The sequence below is a fragment of the Rhinoraja longicauda genome, chromosome 37, assembly GCF_053455715.1.
Source record: "Rhinoraja longicauda isolate Sanriku21f chromosome 37, sRhiLon1.1, whole genome shotgun sequence".
Lineage (NCBI taxonomy): Eukaryota > Metazoa > Chordata > Chondrichthyes > Rajiformes > Arhynchobatidae > Rhinoraja > Rhinoraja longicauda.
The window spans coordinates 12,238,834-12,264,248 of record NC_135989.1 but is presented as its reverse complement, the minus strand read 5'-3'; the positions used below and the strand labels follow the sequence as shown (position 1 = coordinate 12,264,248).

The following is a 25,415-nucleotide window of genomic DNA, read 5'->3' as shown; positions in this document are numbered from 1 at the left end:
CCAACATTAGTGTGGGGAAAGGAAGAGGTCCGTGGGAAGAGGGGCCAATGCAATAGTCCCACTCCCACGGTGGCCCAGCGGTAGTAGAGTTGCTGCCTGACAGTGCCAGAGACCCGGGTTCGATCGTGACTAGGGGTGCTGTCTGTACGGAGTTCGTGCATTCTCCCCGTGACCACGTGGGTTCTCTCTGGACCTACAAACCTGTACGTCTTTCGAGTGTGGGAGAACAAACGGAAATCCTGGAGAAAACCCGCGCAGTCACTGGGAGATAAACACAAAATGCTGCAGTAACTCAGCGGGACAGGCAGCATCTCTGGAGAGAAGGAATGGGTGAGGTTTCGGGTCGAGTTGCGGGGTGAACGTACAAACTCTGGACAAACAGCACCCGTAGTCAGGATGGAACCTGGGTCTCTGGTGCTGTAAGGCAGCAATTCTACCGCTGCGCCACCGTGCCGCCATACCGCATTGATTAGTTGATCTAGTCAAGATTTGATACAATGGAAAGCCAACCTAAATCACTGATCTTGCACTTCTCTGCCACTCTACAGGGGCACCTTTTTCCAGGGCTATCGCTGTACCCACTGCAAGTATGCAGCCCATAAAGAATGCTTAGGAAGAGTCCCTCCATGTGGTAAGCAAGGTGAGTCTTGTGATTCATCTCTGCCTGTGTGGGTCAGTCTGGGAGAGTGCAGTCAGGTTGCTTCAAGATGCCAAGTGCACTGATGGGGGTTAGCGTTGTTCCACAGAATCACACAGTCATATAGAGTCACACAGCGTGGAAACAGGCCCTTCAGCCCAGCATGCCCACGCCGACCAGCATACAACATTGGGGGTCACACACACACACACACACACACACACACACACACACACACTGGGGGTCTCTCTCTCACACACACACACACTGGGGGTCTCTCTCTCACACACACACTGGGGGTCTCTCTCTCACACACACACACACTGGGGGTCTCTCTCTCACACACACACTGGGGGTCTCTCTCTCTCTCTCTCTCTCACACACACACACTGGGGGTCTCTGTCTCACACACACACTGGGGGTCTCTCTCACACACACACACACACTGGGGGTCTCTCTCTCTCTCTCTCACACTCACACACACACACACACACACACACACACCCATACACACACACATTGGGGGTCTCTCACTCACTCACACGCACGCACATACACACACTGGGTGGTCTCTCTCACACACACACACACATTGGGAGGTTACATATTGCGGGTCATGGGGTGGGGGGGAGAAAGATCCTACTGACAGGATAGTAGGACAGTGTCCGGGTCTATGTACCACACAATCAACATCAGTCAGCCACTGTCAGTCATTGCATTGAAGTTTATTGAGCATCGGCTGAATAATATTTCTGTAATGAATTTCCTACCTTAAATCTGATTATAATTTATTCACAGATTCAGGATCTTCGACATTGACTAAGGTACTTGCGAATTAATCATTTGCTTTATAAATCCGAAACAAAAATTGTAAAATCGTGTCGTCTAGTTAATAGTTAGTAGGGATTTAAGGTGTAATAGTTAGTAGGGATTAAATGATGGAATAAGGGGTGAGCACCTGTAAATGGTGGAATAAGGGGTGAGCACCTGTAAATGGTGGATTTAGCGGTGAGCACCTGTAAATGGTGGATTTAGCGGTGAGCACCTGTAAATGGTGGATTTAGGGGAGGGCACCTGTAAATGATGGAATTAGGGGAGGGCACCTGTAAATGGTGGAATTGGGGGTGAGCACCTGTAAATGGTGGATTTAGGGGAGGGCACCTGTAAATGATGGAATAAGGGGAGAGCACCTGTAAATGGTGGATTTAGGGGTGAGCACCTGTAAATAGTGGATTTAGAGGTGAGCACCTGTAAATGGTGGATTTAGGGGAGGGCACCTGTGAATGGTGGAATTAGGGGAGGGCACCTGTAAATGGTGGATTTAGGGGAGAGCACCTGTAAATGGTGGAATTAGGGGAGGGCACCTGTAAATGGTGGAATGATGAAATGCAGTCAATCCCAGAAACAGGGTGAACCCAGTAAATGTAGCACAATGGGAATGTCTTTTGAAATTAATTAAAATTGACAAAACCCTCAGCTTTATAAAATATTTTCCTATTGCAGAATAAAATCAGTCGAACTCCCCCGAGCCGATCACGCGGAGCAAGTAAGTATTTTGTTTGGACTGCCCTTGTTCAAACCCTTTATGTCAGTGTCAATCATGATTTATTCACAAAATGCTGGAGTAACTCAGCAGGTCAGGCAGCATCTCGGGAGAGAAGGAATGGGTGACGTTTCGGGTCGAGACCCTTCTTCAGTCTGACGTCAGTGTCAAACATGACTTTTATTACAGGCAGTTTTTATTCCATGACTCGAGTAATATCGCAGTGAAATAAAACTGGGCAAACGATACAAAGGGGGTTGTGAAGAGAGCCGGCACAATGGTGGCTCAGCGGTAGAATTGCTGCCTCACAGCGTCAGAGACCCGGGTTCCATCCTGACTACGGGCGCCGTCTGTACGGAGTTTGTACGTTCTCCCCGTGACCTGCGTGGATTTTCCCCGGGGTGCTCCGGTTTCCTCCCACACTCCAAAGACGTGCAACTTTGTAGGTCAATGGGCTTCAGTAAAGATTGTAAATTGTCCCTAGTGTGTAGGATAGTGCTAGTTGCTAGTGTACAAGGTGATTGCAGGTCAGTGCAGACTCTGTGGGCTGAAGGGCCTGTTTCCGCACTGTATCTCTAAAGTAAAGTATCTGATAAAGTATGATCGCCTAGTTTGGTTTGGGTTAGACAAAATGTGTAGGAAGGAACTTCAGATACACCAAAGATAGACACAAAATGCTGGAGTAACTCAGCGGGTCAGGCAGCATCTCTGGAGAGAAGGGATGGGTGACGTTTCGGGTCGAGACCCTTCAGACCTAGGGCAGGTTGGGAACTGAGGTGTGGTGCTTTGTCCTGTTTTCACACCTAACACTTCCTTATCTATGTATCTCCCTGTCCCCTGACATCAGTCTGCAGAAGGGTTACTAGTGGTTGCAACTGGTACAGTTGTCGGAGACCCGGGTTCCATCCCGACCACGGGCACTGTCTGTCCTCTGGGTACTCCTCCCACATCTCAAAGACGTGTGGGTTTGTAGGTTGTGTTGGAAGGAACTGCAGATGCTGGTTTAAACCGAAGATAGACACAAAATGCTGGAGTAACTTAACGGGACAGGCAGCATCTCTGGAGAGAAGGAATGGGCGACATTTTGGGTTGCGATCAGGGGAAAGGGAAACGTCAAATTCAGTAGGTATATAGAAACGTCACCCATTCCTTCTCTCCAGAGATGCTGCCTGTCCCGCTGAGTTACTCCAGCATTTAGTCTACTTTAGGACATTGATGGTCTGTTGTGTCCATGGGCGGCACGGTAGCGCAGCGGTAGAGTTGTTGCTTTACAGCGAATGCAGCGCCGGAGACTCAGGTTCGATCCTGACTACGGGTGCTGCACTGTAAGGAGTTTGTACGTTCTCCCCGTGACCTGCATGGGTTTTCTCCGAGATCTTCGGTTTCCTCCCACACTCCAAAGACGTACAGGTATGTAGGTTAATTGGCTGGGTAAATGTAAAAATTGTCCCTAGTGGGTGTAGGATAGTGTTAATGTACGGGGATCACTGGGCGGCACGGACTTGGAGGGCCGAAAAGGCCTGTTTCCGGCTGTATATATATGATGATGATGATGATGACATTGATCAACATTGGAGTGTGAGGAGACAGGTTGGATGAAGATGATAACTGGAATACAATTGGACAAATCCCATTACTGACAGTCAACTGACTTAGTCTTTTGTTCCCCCTCCTTTTTCCTTGGCCTCTCCCAGGTCTGCCCAAGACAGAGGTTTGCCAAGAGTATTATGGGATGCCTCCACCGCCAGTGGCCTTTGGACCAGCTCTGAAGCTGCAATTGGGGGATATCATTGAGCTCACAAAAGCAGACGTGGAGCAGCAGTGGTGGGAGGTAAGTGTGGCCCAATCCCTCCTCGATGTTGCCAGGGACATTTTAGTAACCCAGTTACCTCTCTAGGAGTCAATATGGAGACAGTGCCAATGGCACTTCTGCACTAATGCCGCATGGTGGCGCGGCGGTAGAGTTGCTGCCTCACAGCGCCTGAGGCTCGGGTTCCTTCCTGACTACGGGTGCTGTCTGTACCAAGTTTGCACATTCTCCCCGTGACCTGCGTGGGTTTTCTCCGGGTGCTCCGGTTTCCTCCCACACTCCAGGTTTGTAGGCTAATTGGCTTTGGTAAAATTGTAAATGATCCCGAGTGCGTGTGGAGTAGTGTTAGCGTGTGGGGATCGCTGGTCGGTACGCACTCGGTGGGCCGGAAGGCCTGTTTCCACACTGTATCTCTAAACTAAACTATACTATTCACAGTACAGCAATGATATTACTTTTACCCAAAAGGCCATTAATATTCTTGGGACACAAGGAACTGAACATTTAGAGATGCAGCGTGGAAACAGACCATTCGGCCCACTGAGTCCGGGCTGACCAACTCTAGATCTATCCAGAGCACCCAAAGCAAACCCACGCTGTCACAGGGAGAATGTGCAAACACCACCCATAGTCAGGATTGACGCCGGAAGAAAGCCAATGGAATGTTGGCCTTCATAATAAGAGGAGTTGAGTATAGGAGCAAAGAGGTCCTTCTGCAGTTGTACAGGGCCCTGGAGAGACCGCACCTGGAGTACTGTGTGCAGTTTTGTTCTCCAAATTTGAGGAAGGATATTCTTGCTATTGAGGGCGTGCAGCGTAGGTTTACTAGGTTAATTCCCGGAATGGCGGGACTGTCATATGTTGAAAGACTGGAGCGACTAGGCTTGTATACACTGGAATTTAGAAGGATGAGAGGGGATCTTATCGAAACATGTAAGATTATTAAGGGGTTGGACACGTTAGAGGCAGGAAACATGTTCCCAATGTCGGGGGAGTCCAGAACCAGGGGCCACAGTTTAAGAATAAGGGGTAGGCCATTTGGAACGGAGATGAGGAAAAACATTTTCAGTCAGAGAGTTGTAAATCTGTGGAATTCTCTGCCTCAGAAGGCAGTGGAGGCCAATTCTCTGGATGCATTCAAGAGAGAGCTAGATAGAGCTCTTAAGGATAGCGGAGTCAGGGGGTATGGGGAGAAGGCAGGAATGGGGTACTGATTGAGAATGATCAGCCATGATCACATTGAATGGTGGTGCTGGCTCGAAGGGCCGAATGGCCTACTCCTGCACCCATTGTCTAATTGTCTGCTGTCTGTATACAATTTGCACATTCTCCCTGTGATCGTGCAGGTTTTCTCCGGGTGCTCCGGTTTCCTCCCACATTCCAAAGACGTGCGGGTTTGTAGGTTAATTGGCTCTGTAAATCGCCCCTAGTGTGTGTAAAATAGATCTAGTGTACGGGTGATCAATGGTCTGCATGGACCCGCTGGGCCGAAGGGCCTGTTTCCATGCAGCATCTCCAGATTTTGAGTTCCTTGTGTCCCCATGAATATTAATGGCCTGGTGGGTAAAAGTAATATCATTGCTCTACTGTGAATAATTTAGTTTAGTTTAGTTTAGAGATACAGTGTGGAAACAGGCCCACCGAGTCCGCACCGACCAGCGATCCCCGCACACTAACACTAACACTGGACGTGGACTCAGTTTCTCCGAGCTGCCTTTGGGAGCTCTCAGTTCGTGTGTGACTGAGTAAGTATCTGGGAGTGTAGGGCAAGGATGCAGCTTCTCAGTAAAGCTTCAATGGTGATACTAATGCTACTGAATGCACTTTCTTTCAGGGAAGGAGCACATCCACCAATGATATTGGTTGGTTTCCATGCACCAAAGTAAAACCCTTTGTTTGCGTAAGTAGAAGATCTTGGTTTGTGTGTATTATTGTTGAGGAAATGGCTTCGCTTGGTTCCATGCACTATGATCAGCCCCGTGTACATGAGAGATGAAAGACAGAATGGCCCCCTCCTGTGCTGTATTGTACTTAGTTCAGAGTAACGTAGTGAGGGTGACTGATTAACATTTGATTCTGATGAATGAAATCAAAGATAAATCTGAACGGGGGGTCTCGATCGGAAACGTCACCAATCCATGTTCTCCAGAGATTCTGCCTGACCTGCTGAGTTACTCCAGCACTTTTTGCCACCTTCAGTGTTTATTTCTCCAACACACCCACCATGACTCTGCCCCTCACGACACGTAAATCACCCAGTCACTCTATCCCTTCTCAGCTCCTCAGCACACAGACTGTCTCTGTATCTCTCCCCAATGGTCAACACACTTGGACACCTTTCTCAATACTCCATTGTCCATTAGATGTATTCCCCAATAGGCAGCCAATCTATCTCCATCTGTGCTGAGTTACCCCAACGTTTTGTGTCTGCCTTCTATCTATATCTTCTACCTCCTCAATGGAAATCACAAAACAAATCAGACGGTGCGGTGGCAGAGCGGGTAGAGATGCTGCCTCACAGCGCCAGGGATACTGGTGCTGTCTGTGTGGAGTTTGCAGTCTCCTCGTGACTGTGATGATGCAGGTATCCTCCCACATCCCAAAGGCATGCGGGCTGATAGGTTCATTGGCCTCTTGTTAAGATGGAGTGGACGAGAAAGTGGGACAACATAGAACTAGTGTGATCAGGTGACCAACAATTGGCGTGGACTCGGCCAACCGAAGGGCCTGTTTCTGTGCTGTACGTCTTAAAAAAAAAAGAAAACTTTCAATGAAGTAAAGAAAATCCGTAACCTTTTAGATAAACGTATTAAAAAAATTAAAATAGTACGTGTGTTTGGTTTAGTTTAGACATACAGTTTAGAGGTACATGTTTTTCAATGTGCTTTGTGTTTTGCAGGCACTTGTTAAAGACTACTCCTCCTATTCCTGGTGAGTACATTACATTTTAATTGTTGAAACTGTTCTGGGATCATTACATTAGTGGTACGCAATGTGGCACTGGGAAATTGTAGTGAAACACTAGTTATAAAATGCAATGCTAGCATTTATTTATCGAGGACCAGAATATAAGAACAGGGATGTAATGCTAAGGATTTATAAGGCACTGGTCAGACCACTTTTGGTGCATTGTAAACAGTTCTAGGCTCCATATCTAAGGAAGGATGTGCTGGCGTTAGAGAGGGTCCAGAGGAGGTTTACAAGAATGATCCCAAGAATGAGTGGGTTAACATATAATGAGCGTTTGACAGCACAGGGCCTGTACTCGTTGGAGTTTAGAGAGTTGAGGGGGGACTTAATTGAAACGTACAGAATAGTGAAAGTTCTGGATAAAGTGGATGCGTAGAGGATGTTTCCACTAGTGGGAGAGTCTAGATCCAGCAGCCATAGCCTCAGAATTAAAGGTCGTTACCTTTTCAGAAAGGAGATGAGGAGGAATTTCTTTAGTCAGAGGGTGGTGAGTTTGTGGAATTCATTGGAGCTCTAGATAGAGCTCTTAAGGATAGTGGAGTCAGGGGGTATGGGGAGAAGGCAGGAACGGGGTACTGATTGAGAATGATCAGCCATGATCACATTGAATGGCGGTGCTGGCTCGAAGGGCCGAATGGCCTCCTCCTGCACCTATTGTCTATTGCCACAGGCCAAGTCAATGGATATTTTAAAGGCTAAGATTGATAGATTCTTGATTAGTACGGGTGTCAGGGGTTATGGGGAGAAGGCAGGAGAATGGGGTTGAGAGGGAGACATAGATCAGCCATGATTGAATGGCAGAGTAGACTCGATTCTGCTCCTATGACTCATGAACTTATTTATAACTGATTTGCAGCGCATATAATGGTGAAGAACAGAGGCTTCTCTACATTCACCCTGTTGTTTTTGTCCTCTAGGTACGCTGGCCCAATGGAACGTAGTAATGCAGAAACAATGCTGATCGGTCGCTCGGACGGGACCTACCTGGTGCGACAACGAGTGAAGGATGCTGGGGAGTTTGCAATCAGCATCAAGTAATGAGCGTTACTCATCATGGAGTCATTTAGTTTAGAGCTGTGAATCTGTGGAATTCTCTGCCACAGAAGGCAGTGGAGGCCGATTCACTGGATGTATTCAAGAGAGAGTTAGATATGGCTCTTAGGGCTAATGGAATCAAGGGATATGGGGAGAAAGCAGGAACGGGGTACTGATTTTGGATGATCAGCCATGATCTTATTGAATGGCGGTGCAGGCTCGAAGGGCCAAATGATCTACTCCTGCACCTATTTTCTATGTTTCTAGTTTAGTTTAGCGTGGAAACAGGCCTTTCAACCCACCGAGTCCGCACCGCCGAGCGATCCCCGCACGCTAACACTGCCTTTACACGCCTGGGACAATTTACACTAATACCAAGCCAATTTACCTCCAAACCTGTATGTCTTTGGAGTAGACGTACCACAGCAGAAATAGCAGTTTCCTTTTACACAGCACCTTCTGCTATATTTAAATCTGAGTAAATTCCCCAGGACAGAGGCTGTGCAAATGATTCCGTGACACACTGGGAGATCAAGAGTTCAGACTGAAGACGGGTCCTGACCCGTGGGAAAAATATTGTTGCTTTTTGATGAGTGAATGAGGGCCTGGGAGTTATTAAAAAAAGTTGAAGGGTGTGTGGGGTGACTCGGATGTAGGTTGGAAGGGATGGGACACAAAATGCTGGATTAACTCAGTGGATCAAGCGGCACGGTGGCGCAGCGGTAGAGTTGCTGCCTTACAGCGAATGCAGCGCCGGAGACTCAGGTTCGATCCTGACTACGGGCGCCGTCTGTACGGAGTTTGTACGTTCTCCCCGTGGGTTTTCTCCAAGAACTTCGGTTTCCTCCCACACTCCAAAGACGTACAGGTATGTAGGTTAATTGGCTGGGCAAATGTAAAAATTGTCCCTAGTGTGTGTAGGATAGTGTTAATGTGCAGGGATCGCTGGGCGGTACGGACCAGGTGGGCCGAAGGGCCTGTTTCCACTGTATCTAAAATCAAAATCAAATCTCTGGAGAACATGAATAGATGGCGTTTTGGGTCGGGATGATTCTACAGCCTGAAGAAATAGAAATAATAAGGGTCTGAAGAAGGGTCTCGACCCGAAACATCACCCATTCCTTCTCTCCAGAGCTGCTGCCTGTCCCGCTGAGTTACTCCAGCTTTTTGTGTCTATCTAGAGTTTAAATCACATTTTAACAACTGGAAGCAATTGGAATTAACGAGTGTTTAAAGGCTTCACGTACAATAAATGCAGCAGATTTTTGGGCAACAGATTGCTAACATATCCTGACACTTTGTGACAGGTACAATGTTGAAGTGAAGCACATTAAGGTGACAACGACCGATTATTTATTCCGTTTGACGGAGAAGAGAGCCTTCAAGTCATTACTGGTGAGTATGAACGTCGATTAGCTGTGGCCAGAGGTCATATATAGAGACATAGACATAAAGAATAGGTGCAGCCGTAGGCCATTCGGCCCTTCGAGTCAGCACTGCCATTCAATAGACAATAGACAATAGGTGCAGGATGTGGCCATTCGGCCCTTCGAGCCAGCACCGCCATTCAATGTGATCATGGCTGATCATTCTCAATCAGTACCCCGTTCCTGTCTTCTCCCCATACCCCCTGACTCCGCTATCCTTAAGAGCTCTATCTAGCCCTCTCTTGAGAATTCTCTCTCAGAGAATTGGCCTCCACTGCCTTCTGAGGCAGGGAATTCCACAGATTTACAACTCTCTGTCTGAAATATGATCATGGCTGATTATCCAGGATCAGTACCCCGTTCCTGCTTTCTCCCCATATCCCTTGATTCCGTTAGCCCTAAGAGCTCTATCTAACTGTCTCTTGAAAACATCCAGTGAATCGGCCTCCATTGCCTTCTGTGGCAGAGAATTCCACAGATTCACAACTCTATGGGGGAAAAAGTTTTTCCTCATCTCAGTCCTAAATGGCCTACCCCTTATTCTTAAACTGTGTGACCCCTGGTTCTGGACTCCCCCAACATGGGGAACATTTTTCCTGCATCTAGCCCTGTGTTATCCCTTCAGAATATAACAGGGTGGGCACATGTGTGGAGAGGTGAGCCCCACATGTCATATTTAGAGCACATTGCAATGCAATTTGGTTCCACTCTAGTGCTGCATTTGGAGACTTGGAGAAGGCGTGAAGTATGAGCGAGATTGTTTGATGAGAATGATATCGAACATAGGCTGACGATAGACACAAAACGCTGGAGTAACTCAGCGGGACAGTCAGCATCTCCGGAGAGAAGGAATGGGTGACGTTTCGGGTTGAGACCCTTCTTCAGAACCGAAACGTCACCCATTCCTTCTCTCCAGAGATGCTGCCTGGCCCGCTGAGTTACTCCAGCATTTTGCGTCTATCTTCGGTTTAAACCAGCATCTGCAGTTCCTTCCTACATAGAACAGTACAGCACAGAAATAAGTGCTTGCTGCCCACAATATTTTCATTCTTTCTTTCTCCTGCCTTCTTCTCATAACCCCCGACACCCTTCTAAATCAATTTCTGGTGACATTAATTGAAAAAGAACATGGCTCTTCTTCAAAGATAGACACAGAAAGCTGGAGTAACTCAGCGGGTCAGAAAGCATCTCTGGAGAGAACAGAGATGCTGTCTGTCCCACTGAGTTACTCCAACTTTTTGTGTCTATCTTCAGTGTACACTAACCTTTGTAGTTCCTTCCTACACATGCTCCGAAATAGTGAGTGGGACATTTTTAATGAGAAAGCAGTGGATGCCTTACCTTAAGGACAGGAGAGTTTTGTTCAACCGCTGTTAAATAAATGCAGAATAAAAAAACTAGCAACTTTAAACTTTAGAGATACAGGCTCTTCAAAACATAGAACATAGATAGAAACATAGAAAACAGGTGCAGGGGTAGGCCATTCGGCCCTTCGAGCCTGCACCGCCATTCAATATGATCATGGCTGATCATCCAACTCAGTATCCCGTACCTGCCTTCTCTCCATACCCCCTGATCCCTTTAGCCACAAGGGCCACATCTAACTCCCTCTTAAATATAGCAAATGAACTGGCCTCAACTACCTTCTGTGGCAGAGAATTCCACAGATTCACCACTCTCTGTATGGAAAAAAACTTTCTCATCTCGGTCCTAAAAGACTTCCCCCTTATCCTTAAACAGTGACCCCTTGTTCTGGACTTCCCCAACATCGGGAACAATCTTCCTGCATCTAGCCTGTCCAACCCCTTAAGAATTTTGTAAGTTTCTATAAGATCCCCCCTCAATCTTCTAAATTCCAGCGAGTTCAAGCCGAGTCTATCCAGTCTTTCTTCATATGAAAGTCCTGCCATCCCAGGAATCAATCTGGTGAACCTTCTCTGTACTCCCTCTATGGCAAGAATGCCTTTCCTCAGATTAGGAGACCAAAACTGTACGCAATACAATTACCCTACAAATCTGTCTGGAGTGTGGGAGGAAACCGGAGCACCCGGAGAAAACCCATGTAGGAACGCAGGGAGAACGTACAAGCTCCGTACAGACAGTTCCCATATGATCGAACCCGGGTCTCTGGCGCTGTGAGGTAGCAACTCTACCGCTGCACCACCGTGATTAATTGACATAAATCAACTGCTTACATTAATTGCAGGATTTGGTGGAGTTTTACCAACACAATTCTCTAAAAGAATGCTTTAAAACGATGGACACAACATTACAAAATCCTTTCAAGGAGCCTGAGAAAAAGACGGTCCCAAAATTATCAGGTGAGTTTTCTGGAGGATGTTCAGCTTAGTTCAGAGATGCAGCGCGGAAACAGGGCCTTTGGCCCACCGAGATAGGATCGAACCCGGGTCTCAGGTGTTGTAAGGCAGTAGCTCGACCTTTTCTTTCATCCTGTGTGGTGATTGAAGTGGATATGTTAGTTGCGTTTGAAAGATGTTTGGATAGGCACGTGGATACGCACGGAATGGAGGGATATGGGTTATGTGCAGCGTAGGTTTACTAGGTTAATTCCCGGAATGGCGGGACTTTCATATATTGAAAGACTGGAGCAACTAGGCTTGTATACACTGGAATTTAGAAGGATGAGAGGAGATCTTATCGAAACGTATAAGATTATTAAGGGGTTGGACACGTTAGAGGCAGGAAACATGTTCCCAATGTTGGGGGAGTCCAGAACCAGGGGCCACAGTTTAAGAATAAGGGGTAGGCCATTTAGAACTGAGATGAGGAAAAACTTTTTCCCCCATAGAGTTGTGAATCTGTGGAATTCTCTGCCTCAGAAGGCAGTGGAGGCCAATTCTCTGAATGCATTCAAGAGAGAGCTGGATAGAGCTCTTAAGGATAGCGGAGTCAGGGGGTACGGGGAGAAGGCAGGAACGGGGTACTGATTGAGAATGATCAGCCATGATCACATTGAATGGCGGTGCTGGCTCGAAGGGCTGAATGGCCTCCTCCTGCACCTATTGTCTATTGTCTATGTGCGGGTAGATAAGTGATGGTCTTGGTACCATGTTCAGCACTGACATTGTGGGCCGAAGGGCGAACCCTGTACTGTACTGTTCTATGTTCCGTGTTCTATTAAGCTACTGGTTTGTTGCAAAACCCATCAGGTAGACTTAGGGAAGGTAGTCATACGGGATGTATGTGGCCCCAGCCCCACAGCAGTGTCATAGGATCATACTCATGGAAAGAGGCCCTTCGACCCACAAGGTCTATGCTGACCGTTAAAATACCCACTTACAATGTAGGTTATAATTAGCGTTGCCAACTTCCTCACTCCCAATTACGGGACAAGGTGACGTCACCGCCCCGTGCCCCACGTGACCACACCCAGCCAGCGGCCACGTGCTCCCGCTCCACCAATGGCGGCCGCCATTGGTGGAGCGGGAGCGCGTGGCCGCTGGCTGGGTGAGGTCACGTGGGGCGCGGGGCGGTGACGTCACCCTTTGTCCCTTATTTGGGAGTGAGGAAGTTGGCGATCCTACTAATACGGGACAAGGGCGGTCCCGTACGGGACAAACCAATTTAGCCCAAAATACGGGATGTCCCGGCTAATACGGGACAGTTGGCAACCCTAGTTATAATGATCCCATTTTATTCTTTGTATGTTCCCGTCAGCTCCTCTAGATTCCACCACCATTTACAGAGGCCAATTAACCGACCAACCTGCATGTATCTGGGATGTGGGATGAAACTAAAGCACCTAAAGTAGAACCCACGCCGTCACAGGGAGGACGTGCAAACCCCATGTAGATAGCACCCGAAGTCAGGATCGAACCTGGGTTGCTGAGCAGGGAGTCAGGTGCACCACTACTGTCTGAAGAAGGATTCAGGCCCCCCGTCCTTTTTCTTCAGAGATGCTTCTGGAGAAAAGCTGAGTTACTCCAGCACTCTTGTGTTTCTCTTCGGTATAAACCAGCATCTGCAGTTCTTTCCTGCACCACCGGTTGTGGTTGACGATGACTCGGTTTTAGTTTAGAGATACAGCGCGGAAACAGGCCCTTCGGCCCACCGAGTCCAGCGGTCCCCACACACTAACACCATCCTCCACACACAAGGGGACAATTTAAATTTATACCCAGCCAATTAACCGACAAACCTGTCCGTCTTTGGAGTGTGGGAGGAAACCGGAGCACCCGGAGAAAAACAGCGTACAAACTCAGTGCAGACAGCACCCGTAGTCAGGATGGAACCCGGGTCTCTGGCGCTGTGAGGCAGCAACTCTACCGCTGCGCCACCGTGCCGCCCTGATCGTTGACGTGACCTCAGAAACGCCATGAACCTCAATGGCAATTATGGATGTTACTGCCCTGTGAACAAATAATACATAATATTTTCATTCTGGTTCTGCCAGGGGCCAGCCTGAAGTGCTACGGGACGGCAAAGGTTCGATACGACTTCTCAGCGAGAGACCGCACGGAACTGAGCCTGAAGGAAGGAGAAGTAGTTAAGATTATTAATAAGAAGGCGTCACCCGGATGGTGGAAGGGAGAGGTGTACGGCAAGGTCTGTACGATAAACAGCCACAAACAAACCACTGTTTGTGTAGACACGAAATGCTGGAGTAACTCAGCCGGTCAGGCTGCATCTCTGGAGAGACGTTTCGGGTTGAGACCCTTCTTCAGACTTAGGGTCTCAACCCGAAACGTCACCCATTCCTTCTCTTCAGAGATGCTGCCTGACCCGCTGAGTTACTCCAGCATTTTGTGTCTACCTTCGATTTTAACCAGCATCTGCAGTTTTTTTTCCTACAACCCACCTTTTTTTCTACGCACATTTTCCCCATTGAGTGTATTCATGTCTGAGCTTCCATAGAAGCAGGTTGGAGGCCTTTCAGCCCTGCCTGCTGTACCATTCAATAAGATCATGGCTGCTCCTTCACCCCAGCGACACTTTCCTGCATTAATTCCTCTAATCAGGTAAAATCCAAAAAATACTTTCGTCAAATCAACCTCCCTTCCATTGAAGATAAACACAAAATGCTGGCGTAACTCAGTGAGACAGGCAGCATCTCTGGAGAGAAGGAATGGGTGGCGTTTCGGGTCGAGACCCGTCTGAAGAAGGGTCTCGACCCGAAACATCATCTATTCATTTTCTCCAGAGATACTGCCTGACCCGCTGAGTTACTCCAGCACTCCGTGTCTATCTTCGGTGTAAAGCAGCATCTGCAGTTCCTTCCTACGAAGCATTCTGGTAAACCTCTACTACACCGTTTCCAAAGCCTGCACATCCCTCTTGTAACGGGGCGAGCAGAACTGCACGCAATGCTCCAAATGTAGCCTAAACATAGTCTCATTATGACTTGCTGACAATTATACTCAATGCCCCGACCGATGAAGGCAAGCAGACCATATGCTTTCTTTAACACTCTGTCTACTTGTGTTGCCACTTTCAGGGAGTTATAAGGTCATAAGTGATAGGAGCAGAATTAGGCCATTTGGCCCATCAAGTCTACCCCACCACTCAATCAGGGCTGATCTATCTCTCCCTCCTAACCCCAGTTTCCTGCCTTCTCCCCATAACCCCTGACACCCGTACTAATCAAGAATCTATCTATCTCTGCATCCACTTACATGACCTCCGCAGCCTTGTGTGGCAAAGAATTCCACAGATTCACCACCCTCTGACTAAAGAAATGTCTCCATCTCCTTCCTAAAAGAACGTCCTTTAATTCTGTGACTGCAAACTCTGGTCCTAGACTCTTCCCCCACTAGTGGAAACATCCTCTCCTCTATCCAAGCCTTGAGTGATTTGGGTCTTTCGATGACTTGTGAACTGGGATTTGCAAGCAACGTTTCAGTCATTCCATCTTCTCTCTCTGTTTTCAGGTCGGCCTATTCCCTGCTAACTACGTAGAAGAGGATTATTCAGACTACTGCTATTGAAGTATCTTGGTCCAATGGTCGGCTATGAAGGCATCCTAGCTGGACTCAACGATGATGCTACACCAGGACAGAGAGACTCCAGCATAGATGTCCTCATCCAGAGTATTACAATGCCCCAACAGTCCAAAACATATTAGCAATCTGTCCCTTTGTGTTAAAAACAATGAAAATTAGGTTCTGTGATTCCCAGAGCCACGCACATCTATGTAGCCTTGAAGGATGAAAATGTCATTATTCTTTAGATAGAACATTTTGTTGTTTCTGTATTTATTAATACAGTAAAGGAACGTATGAAAGAAATCTTTGCTTCTTTTCATGTGCAGGTCCGTGACCCAGGAGGTCGTAGAGCACACTGTCTTGGTTAAAAGATAATGATTTGGCTTTTCCATAACACCTGTGTAACAGGGCGGCACGGTGGCGCAGCGGTAGAGTTGCTGCCTCACCGCGCCAGATACCCGGGTTCGATCCTGACTACGGGTGCTGTCTGTACGGAGTTTGTACGTTCTCCCTGTGACCTGCGTGGGTTTTCTCTGACATCTTCTGTTTCAGATTTAGATTTTTTTTTAGATTTAGAGATACAGCGCAGAAACAGGCCCTTCGGCCCAATGGGTCCGCGCCGCCCAGCGATCCCCGCACGCTAACACTATCCTACACCCACTAGGGACAATTTTTACATTTGCCCGGCCAATTAACCTACGTCTTTGGAGTGTGGGAGGAAACCGAAGATCTCGGAGAAAACCCACGCAGGTCACGGGGAGAACGTACAAACTCCGTACAGACGGCACCCGTAGTCAGGATCGAACCTGAGTCTCCGGCGCTGTATTCGCTGTAAGGCAGCAACTCTACCGCTGCGCCACCGTGCTGCCCACCCTCCAAAGAAGTGCAGGTTTGCAGGTTAATTAGCTTGGTGTGAATGTAAAATTGTCCCTTATATGTATAGGATAGTGTTAATGTGCAGGGATCGCTGATCGGTACAGACTCAGTGGGCCGAAAGGTCTGTTTTTGCGCTGTATCTTGAAACTAAACTAAACCGTAACTCCCAAAGTAGATTACAAACATTTTTTGAACTATAGTCATTATTATGATAGGCTTCAACATACTTATAAGAACGAATGCCAACTGTAGTCTAGAGTCAAGAGCATTTAATTGTCATGTACCGACAATGGAAAAACGAGATTCTTACCTGCAGCAGAATAACAGGCTCGAAAACACAACACACACACATACATATAAACACAAAATGCTGGAATAACTCAGCGGGTCAGGCAGCATCTCTGGAGTGAAGGAATGGGTGATGTTTTGGGTCGAGGCCCTTCTTCAGAAGGGTCAGTACGTCACCCATTCCTTCTCTCCCGATATGCCGCCGAGTTACTCCAGCATTTTGTGTCTATCTTCGGTGTACACCAGTATTTGCAGTTCCTCCCTACACATACATAAATATAGTTTCACAAAATGCTGGGTGACGTTTCGGGTCGAGACCCTTCTTCAGACTGATGTCAGGGGGGGCGGGACAAAGGAAGGATATAGGTGGAGACAGGAAGATAGAGGGAGAACTGGGAAGGAGGAGGGGAAGAGAGGGACAGAGGAACTATCTGAAGTTGGAGAAGTCGATGTTCATACCACTGGGCTGCAAACTGCCCAGGCGAAATATGAGGTGCTGTTCCTCCAATTTCCGGTGGGCCTCACTATGGCACTGGAGGAGGCCCAAGACAGAAAGGTCAGACTGGGAATGGGAGGGGGAGTTTTTTTAAAAGTTTTTTTAAAAAATATTTTATTTAAGTTTTAACAGAACCCATACGTTATACATCATACATTTCATAGTAAACAATAGTCACTAACCTATAACTTCGATTATACACGTATTGTTCTGTATTTTCTCCCCTCCCCCCACCCCCCCCGCCCCCCCACCCCTCAGTTGAAAAGAAAGAAAAAGAAAAAGCACTTCCTATTCTTAATCCTAACTTTGCCATGAATGGGTTCCACACCTTCAAAAAGAAGTCGTATCCATTTCTCAGATTATACGTTGCTTTTTCTAATGGGATACAACTCCGCATTTCTGCATGCCATCTTTCGAATCTTATTTCATTTTGTTCTTTCCATGTAACCGCAACACATTTTTTGGCTACTGCTAATGATATTTTGAGAAATCTTTCCTGATGTTTATCGAGACTTAGCTTTGGTGTTATTCCTTTTGTATCTCCTAGCAAAAACAACCTTGGATCCATTGGTATAATCTTATTCATCAATTGCTCTAAAAACTTTTTTAGGTCTTGCCAAAAAGGAGTTACCTTCTGACATGCCCAAGTAGAGTGTATAAAAGTGCCCACGTCTTGGTTGCATCTAAAACACCTTTCAGTTGAATTTAGTTTAAATTTATTTAATTTTTCCGGGGTTAAATATAGTTGCTGCAAAAAATTATACTGCACTAAGTTATACCTCACATTAATAGTATTTTTCATAATATCTAGACACAGTCTTTCCCAACTTGGTTCATCAATAATAATATTAAGATCTGTTTCCCATCTTTGTCTTGCTTTATTAATTCCTATCTTTGGACTAGCTATCTGTAGTAGTTTATACATTGATGATATAAATTTTTTAATTCCCTTACCCTGAATCAAGGATTCGATTCCTTTAATCTGAAATAGAGACATTGAATTTCCTAACTTTTCCCTTAAAAAAGATTGTAATTGATAATAGAAGAAAATACTATTCCTTGGAATTTGATATTTATTTCTCAATTGAGAAAATGTCAAAAAGATATTCCCTTCATAGCAATCTCCTATATTTTTAATACCCTTCTGTTCCCAGAGTTGTAGTATTTGATTATTCCAAGCAAACGGCAATAATCCATTTTTTACTAATGGAGTTTTAGCTGTTAAAAAAAATCTTTTATCCTTAACTTTAACTGTTTTCAACCATGTATTAATTAAATGTTTTAGCAAGGGTGACTCTTTATCCTTAATTAATATCTTCGCTTCCCATTTATATATAAATTCTTCTGGACAAGACTCTTTTATTTTATCCATTTTCTTATAGCACCTGGAGAACTGCTACTTGCAATCACGTAAACAGTTCTTTAGCCCACTGCTTTATTACCGAGTTACAATAGACAATAGACGCAGGAGTAGGCCATTCAGCCCTTCGAGCCAGCACCGCCATTCATATCATCATATCATATCATATATCTACAGCCGGAAACAGGCCTTTTCGGCCCTCCAAGTCCGTGCCGCCCAGTGATCCCCATACATTAACACTATCCTACACCCACTAGGGACAATTTTTTTTTTTTTTTTTTTTTTTTTTTTTTACATTTACCCAGCCAATTAACCTACATACCTGTACGTCTTTGGAGTGTGGGAGGAAACCGAAGATCTCGGAGAAAACCCACGCAGGTCACGGGGAGAACGTACAAACTCCTTACAGTGCAGCACCCGTAGTCAGGATCGAACCTGTGTCTCCGGCGCTGCATTCGCTGTAAAGCAGCAACTCTACCGCTGCGCTACCGTGCCGCCCATTCAATGCGATCATGGCTGATCAATCTCAATCAGTACCCCGTTCCTGCCTTCTCCCCATACCCCATCACTCCGCTATCCTTAAGAGCTCTATCCAACTCTCTCTTGAAAGCATCCAACGAACTGGCCTCCACTGCCTTCTGAGGCAGAGAATTCCACACCTTCACCACTCTCTGACTGAAAAAGTTCTTCCTCATCTCCGTTCTAAATGGCCTACCCCTTATTCTTAAACTGTGGCCCTCTTGGTAGCTGTGGGCTAATGCCGCCACACGAGGCCGTTTCCACCAGCCACATGGGAGCTCCCACATGGTCTTCCGAATTACGCAACATCTAAGTTACGTAAGGGTCCATGGGACTTAAGCCTTACGCAAGTCGGGGAGCATCCGTGTACACAATCACACCGTCAACAAAGCCTGGAGCCGCCACTGAATAAGAGCAGGAGATCCAACGGTGACTTTGAGTGGACACTTGTTATCAGTGCGTGTAACTGCAGAGGCCATCACTAACATCTGATCTTGTCCTTACCATACAGTAAACACTCACTTTAATGGACCTCCTTCTAGCGGATTTTGGTTATAGTGGAACGACCTACACCCCCTTCCGGTCCTCACTGCCCCCCTCCCCATGAGAAAGTGGGATAGAACCATGTGAATGCTGATCGATGGTCAGTGAGGATTCGATGGGCCAAAGGGCCCTGTTTCCCTGTTGTATCTCTAATCTCTAATATAACGGTTTGAAAGAAATTGTACTATAGCAGAATGCCTCCGAAAATTCGCCCCCCACACCCATGGAAATGGTAAAGTCTTGCTTGTTACTGGGTGCACGTTTCCAGATTTATTATTATTTTAAAAATATATTATTTTTATTGCTTTTTCAAATAGCATACAAAAACATTTAACATAACATAAAATAACATAACAAGGCACATCAACAGCAAGGTCACTTTCAGGCACCTAAAGGCACAAAATATAAAGGACGTAAGGCACGATTCTGCTATAGTACATGTTTATATATATATATAAACTGCTCCCACCTTTAATAACCTAACCAGACAATATATGGATGCAGCAGAGTTACAGCCTGAACTTCCTCATTTCCAAGAACCTTTGAACCACTAAACACACTCGGTCTTTGTACAAGTCATAATTTACTGGTGATGTCATGGTGGGCCAGCAGTGAATGAGTCTGACATTGAAATGCCTGGTATCGTTCCCTGGACTAACACTGCTACACGCAATTTATGAGATAATCCTACTTGCCTACATTTGATCCACATTCCTCTAAATCTTATCTGAATGGTGTCAAGTTAGGAAAAGGGGACGTACAACGAGATCTGGGTGTCCTAGTGAATCAGTCACTGAAAGGAAGCATGCAGGTACAGCAGGCAGTGAGGAAAGCCAATGGAATGTTGGCCTTCATAACAAGAGGAGTTGAATATAGGAGCAAAGAGGTCCTTCTGCAGTTGTACAGGGCCCTAGTGAGACCGCACCTGGAGTACTGTGTGCAGTTTTGGTCTCCAAATTTGAGGAAGGATATTCTTGCTATTGAGGGCGTGCAGCGTAGGTTTACTAGGTTAATTCCAGGAATGGCGGGACTGTCATATATTGAAAGACTGGAGCGACTAGGCTTGTATACACTGGAATTTAGGAGATCTTATCGAAACGTATGAGATTATTAAGGGGTTGGACATGTTAGAGGCAGGAAACATGTTCCCAATGTTGGGGGAGTCCAGAACAAGGGGCCACGGTTTAAGAATAAGGGGTAGGCCATTTAGAACTGAGATGAGGAAAAACTTTTTCAGTCAGAGAGTTGTGAATCTGTGGGATTCTCTGCCTCAGAAGGCAGTGGAGGCCAATTCTCTGAATGCATTCAAGAGAGAGCTAGATAGAGCTCTTAAGGATAGCGGACAGGGGGTATGGGGAGAAGGCAGGAACGGGGTACTGATTGAGAATGATCAGCCATGATCACATTGAATGGCGGTGCTGGCTCGAAGGGCCGAATGGCCTCCTCCTGCACCTATTGTCTATTGTCTAAATGTTTATTAAAACTTCATTATACCCACTTCTACCACCTCCTCTGTCAGATCGTGCCATGTACCCACTTCCTTCTGTACTTTAATATTGTCACTCATACCGAGGTTCAATGAAAAGCTTTTGTTTGGATTCTATCCAATAAAATCAGGTAATAATATACTTGTGGACACAAGGAACTGCAAGATGCAGGTTTACAAAAACAAACACAAAGTGTTGAAGTATCTCAGGGGGTCAGGCAGCATCTCTGAACTACATTGAGAGGTGATTGTCGGGTTGGGATCCATCTTCAGACTGATTGTAGTGAAGGGGAGAAAGTTGGGAGAGAGGTGAAGTGGGGCAGGACTAATCACAGATGTTCATTTGAGGTTTAGGAATAATGCTGTCTATTCTGCGAATTACCAGTTTAAGAAACATTCGGTGGTTTAGAGTTTAGGGATAAGGCATGAAAACAGGCCTTTTAGCCCACCAAGTCCGCGCCACACTCTAGGGGCAATTTGCAGAGGGCCAATTAACCTACAAACCTGCACGTCTCTGGGATGTGGGAGGAAACCGCAGCATCTGGAGAGAAGCCCACACAGTTTCAGGGATAATGTAGAAACTCCACACAGACAGCACCCGAGGTCAGGATCGAACCAGGGTCTCTGGCGCTGTAAGGCAACAGCTCTATCGCTCATCGTGCCGCCCATTTCGGGTCAGGGCGCTTCTTTAGATGCAGAAGCAGGGGCGGTGGTGGAGGCAGATACGATAGCGGCATTTAAGAGGCTTTTAGAAAGGCAAGTGGAAGTGCAGGGAACAGAGGGATATGGATTATGTGCAGGCAGAGCATTTGTTTATCTTGGCACTATGTTTAGCATGGACATTATGGGCCGAAGGGCCTGTTCCTGTGCTGTATTATAGACAATAGACAATAGGTGCAGGAGGAGGCCATTCGGCCCTTCAAGTCAGCACCGCCATTCAATGTGATCATGGCTGATCATTCTCAATCAGTACCCCGTTCCTGCCTTCTCCCCAAACCCCCTGACTCCGCTATCCTTAAGAGCTCTATCTAGCTCTCTCTTGAATGCATTCAGAGAATTGGCCTCCACTGCCTTCTGAGGCAGAGAATTCCACAGATTCACAACTCTCTGACTGAAAAAGCTTTTCCTCATCTCAGTTCTAAATGGCCTACTCCTTATTCTTAAACTGTGGCCCCTGGTTCTGGATTCCCCCAACATTGGGAACATGTTTCCTGCCTCTAACGTGTCCAACCCCTTAATAATCTTATACATTTCATCGAGTGATACAGTGTGGAAACAGGCCCTTTGGCCCAACTTGCCCACACCGGCCAACATGTCCCAGCTACACTAGTCTCACCTGCCTGCATTTGGTCCATATCCCTCCAAACCTGTCCTATCCATGTACTGTGTTCTATGATCTGCAACACTGTGCTGTGTTCTCAACCAGTTAAGGGATTACGGCTGGCTGATTGTTATTGTAATAATAGAATCTTTTCATTTCCAATTATTGAGATTCTGCAAAGCCTTCCAGCCACTGCAAATAACCCACTGCAAATACCATCACTAATCTCCCAGCTGCCTCATTTAAATGAAGCCTGTTCCTGTGTTGCTCTGCAAATGACTATCATGCTGCACTCCATTCCTCCCCAGGGACCCCAGATGCAGAATCATAATTCAAGTATTGACGATTCTTCTCCAAAGGTGCCTCGTATGCTGAGCAAGGACGCAGTGCCTCTGTAATCATCAGTACCATCCCCCAGATCGACCATTACTCGGGAGTTAGAAGCAAGAGATGAATTAATCCTTCCTGAATGAGAATGGATCTTTGAATATAGAGACACTAAAAACTGCATATGCTAGATTACACCAAGAAAAACACACACACACAAACGTACTGGAGTAACTCAGAGTACTGGAATCTGAAGAAGGGTCTCGACCCAAAACATCACACCCATTCCTTCTCTCCAGAGATGCTGCCTGTCCCACTGAGTTACTCCAGCTTTTTGTGTCTATCTGGAGTAACTGGCATCTCTCAGGGACTGTGCCACAGTGGTAGAGTTGCTACCTTACAGCGCCAGAGACCCGGGTTCGATCCTGACTACCGATGCTGTCTGCATGGAGTTTGTACGTTCTCCCCATGACCGAGCGGGTTTTCTCCGGGTGATCTGGTTTCCTCCCACACTCCAAACACGTGCAGGTTGATATGGGAATGTGAATGGGGATGGGAATTGACTTGGCTATCAACCAGGGACTTCATTTGACCTTGGTGGATCTAGTGCAAGTGGTCATGTAGTCTTGAAAATATAGCCTCAGGTCAGTGGATGTAGATTTGTCTAATCGCAACAAAAGGGAATCAATTAGAGACGGGAAAAGAAGACCACCCTGGGAAGTCCCAGGGACGAATGGGATAGTCCCACCCTTGTGGTGGCACAGCAGTAGAATTGTTGCCTTAAAGCGCCAGAGACCAGGTTCGATCCCGACTACGGGTGCTGTCTGTATGGAGTTTGTACGTTCTCCCCGTGACCTGTGTGGCTTTTCGCCAGGATCTCCGGTCACTCCAAAGACATACAGGTTTGTAGGTTAATTTGCTTCAATAAAAAGATGGTAAATTGGCCCAAGTATGTAGGATAGTGTTGATGTGCGGGATCGCTTGTCGGCATGGACTCGGCAGGCCGAAGGCCTATTTCCACGCTGAATCTCTAAACTAAACTGATGGGCTGAATGGCCTCTTTCTGTGCTGTGCAATTCTCTCATAGAGCTCCCCACAACGTTGAGATTTTCAGATTTGAGGAGAGGAAAGCATTAATGTAATTTACCGTAATAGACAAAACATTAGAATCTAATCTCTGAACTGTATGTACATTGTGAGCTTGTTAACATCTTCAAATAGAGCATGGATTTCCCCCTGACTGCGACAATTTTATTCCAGGTTATAAAGTATCTATGCACCATATTAAGAAAAAGGAACTTCATTCATTTTCGCCAGCACGTTTTAATTCACTTTCAAATCCATTTTGAACGCACAGTAATATTACTGTAGGTCTAGTGAATGCAATTAAATTGGACTCATAAATCAAACCGAGTTTTGCTAAATTCTGGATATTCCAGGATTGCTTTACTCATCCTTGCGATCCTTTAATTAAAGTTATTGCAATGTAATGAAGCAGGCAAAATGAATGGTGTTGGGTTAGCAACAGATATATATAGTAAATGTAGGGAGTTACAGTCTGCATGGAAAATAAATGCACCTCAAATCCAAAAGGCGTGATAGAGCAAAAGTGCTGGAGCAACTCAGCGGGTCAGGCAGCACCTGTGGAGGACATGGTTAAGTGTCATTTTGGGTCGGGACCTCTCTTCAGACTGGTTGTAGTAGTGGGGAAAAAAGCAGGAAAAGAGGTGGGAAAGGGACAAAGCTTGGCAAGTGATAGGTGGATACGAGTGAGAGGGTTCGAGAGCGAGATGGACCCGTAGAGGGGCCCCTCGCTGCCAAGAGTGAGGAGGGCCGCCGAGAACGAAGGCGGCACCCAGCAGGGGGCCGCCGAGAATGGTGGGGGGGACCCGGCAGAGGGGGGTGGGGGGCTGGTTAGGGATAAGGGAAACAAGAGATATAGACGATGATGTATAAGATTATTGAAACGTATAAGATTATTAAGGGGTTCGACACGTTAGAGGCAGGAAACATGTTCCCAATGTTGAGGGAGTCCAGAACAAGGGGCCACACAGTTTAAGAATAAGGGGTAGGCCATTTAGAACTGAGATGAGGAAAAACTTTTTCAGTCAGAGAGTTGTGAATCTGTGGAATTCTCTGCCTCAGAAGGCAGTGGAGGCCAATTCTCTGAATGCATTCAAGAGAGAGCTAGATAGAGCTCTTAAGGATAGCGGAGTCAGGGGGTATGGGGAGAAGGCAGGAACGAGATACTGATTGAGTATGATCAGCCATGATCACATTGAATGGTTCGAAGGGCCAAATGGCCTCCTCCTGCACCTATTGTCTATTGAGATAAAGAACAATGAATGAAAGATATGCAAAAAGTAATGATGATACGGGAAACCGGCCATTGTTCGCGGTTGGTTGGGTGAAAACGAGAAGCTGGTGCGACTTGGGTGGGGGAGGGATAGAGAGAGAGGGAATGCTGGGGCTACCTGAAGTTAGAGAAATCAATATTCATGTCACTGGGCAGCAAGCTCTGGAGCTGAGGCAGCAACTCCACCAGCTGTGTCACGGTTCAGAATAATTCAATGCAAATACTTCTCACGAGGGAGAAGATTTATTACTCACATTTCTGTAACACAAGTAGCTTAATCTCTTTTTCTTTTAATTGGGCTGTTACTTGATTTACGAGGGGGAAAGTGTTCCAGGAAAATAATTCATTAGGCAAAAATTTCTTAAATTGGAAAGACTAGGTAAAATACATTATAGGTATACACCATTCCAAATTGCAAAACAGAGCGTTTTTTATTATACAAGGAAGAGCTTTATTAATCAAAGTATCTACTCCAGTCA

General features: G+C 46.4%; 1 protein-coding gene across 1 annotated transcript in view; it reads left to right on the top strand.

Annotated features, from left to right (window-relative positions):
• The window catches only part of vav1 (vav guanine nucleotide exchange factor 1), a 91,020-nt gene extending 75,416 nt beyond the window's left edge, over positions 1-15,604 (top strand). The window contains exons 17-27 of the mRNA XM_078429648.1: positions 549-640; positions 1,436-1,461; positions 2,141-2,183; positions 3,875-4,011; positions 5,825-5,890; positions 6,890-6,921; positions 7,878-7,994; positions 9,303-9,390; positions 11,629-11,743; positions 13,837-13,988; positions 15,311-15,604. Of these exons, the coding sequence (XP_078285774.1) occupies positions 549-640; positions 1,436-1,461; positions 2,141-2,183; positions 3,875-4,011; positions 5,825-5,890; positions 6,890-6,921; positions 7,878-7,994; positions 9,303-9,390; positions 11,629-11,743; positions 13,837-13,988; positions 15,311-15,367 (925 nt within the window). The 3' untranslated portion in view covers positions 15,368-15,604. The remainder of the gene's footprint in view (positions 1-548; positions 641-1,435; positions 1,462-2,140; positions 2,184-3,874; positions 4,012-5,824; positions 5,891-6,889; positions 6,922-7,877; positions 7,995-9,302; positions 9,391-11,628; positions 11,744-13,836; positions 13,989-15,310) is intronic.
• Positions 15,605-25,415: the final 9,811 nt, after the last annotated feature.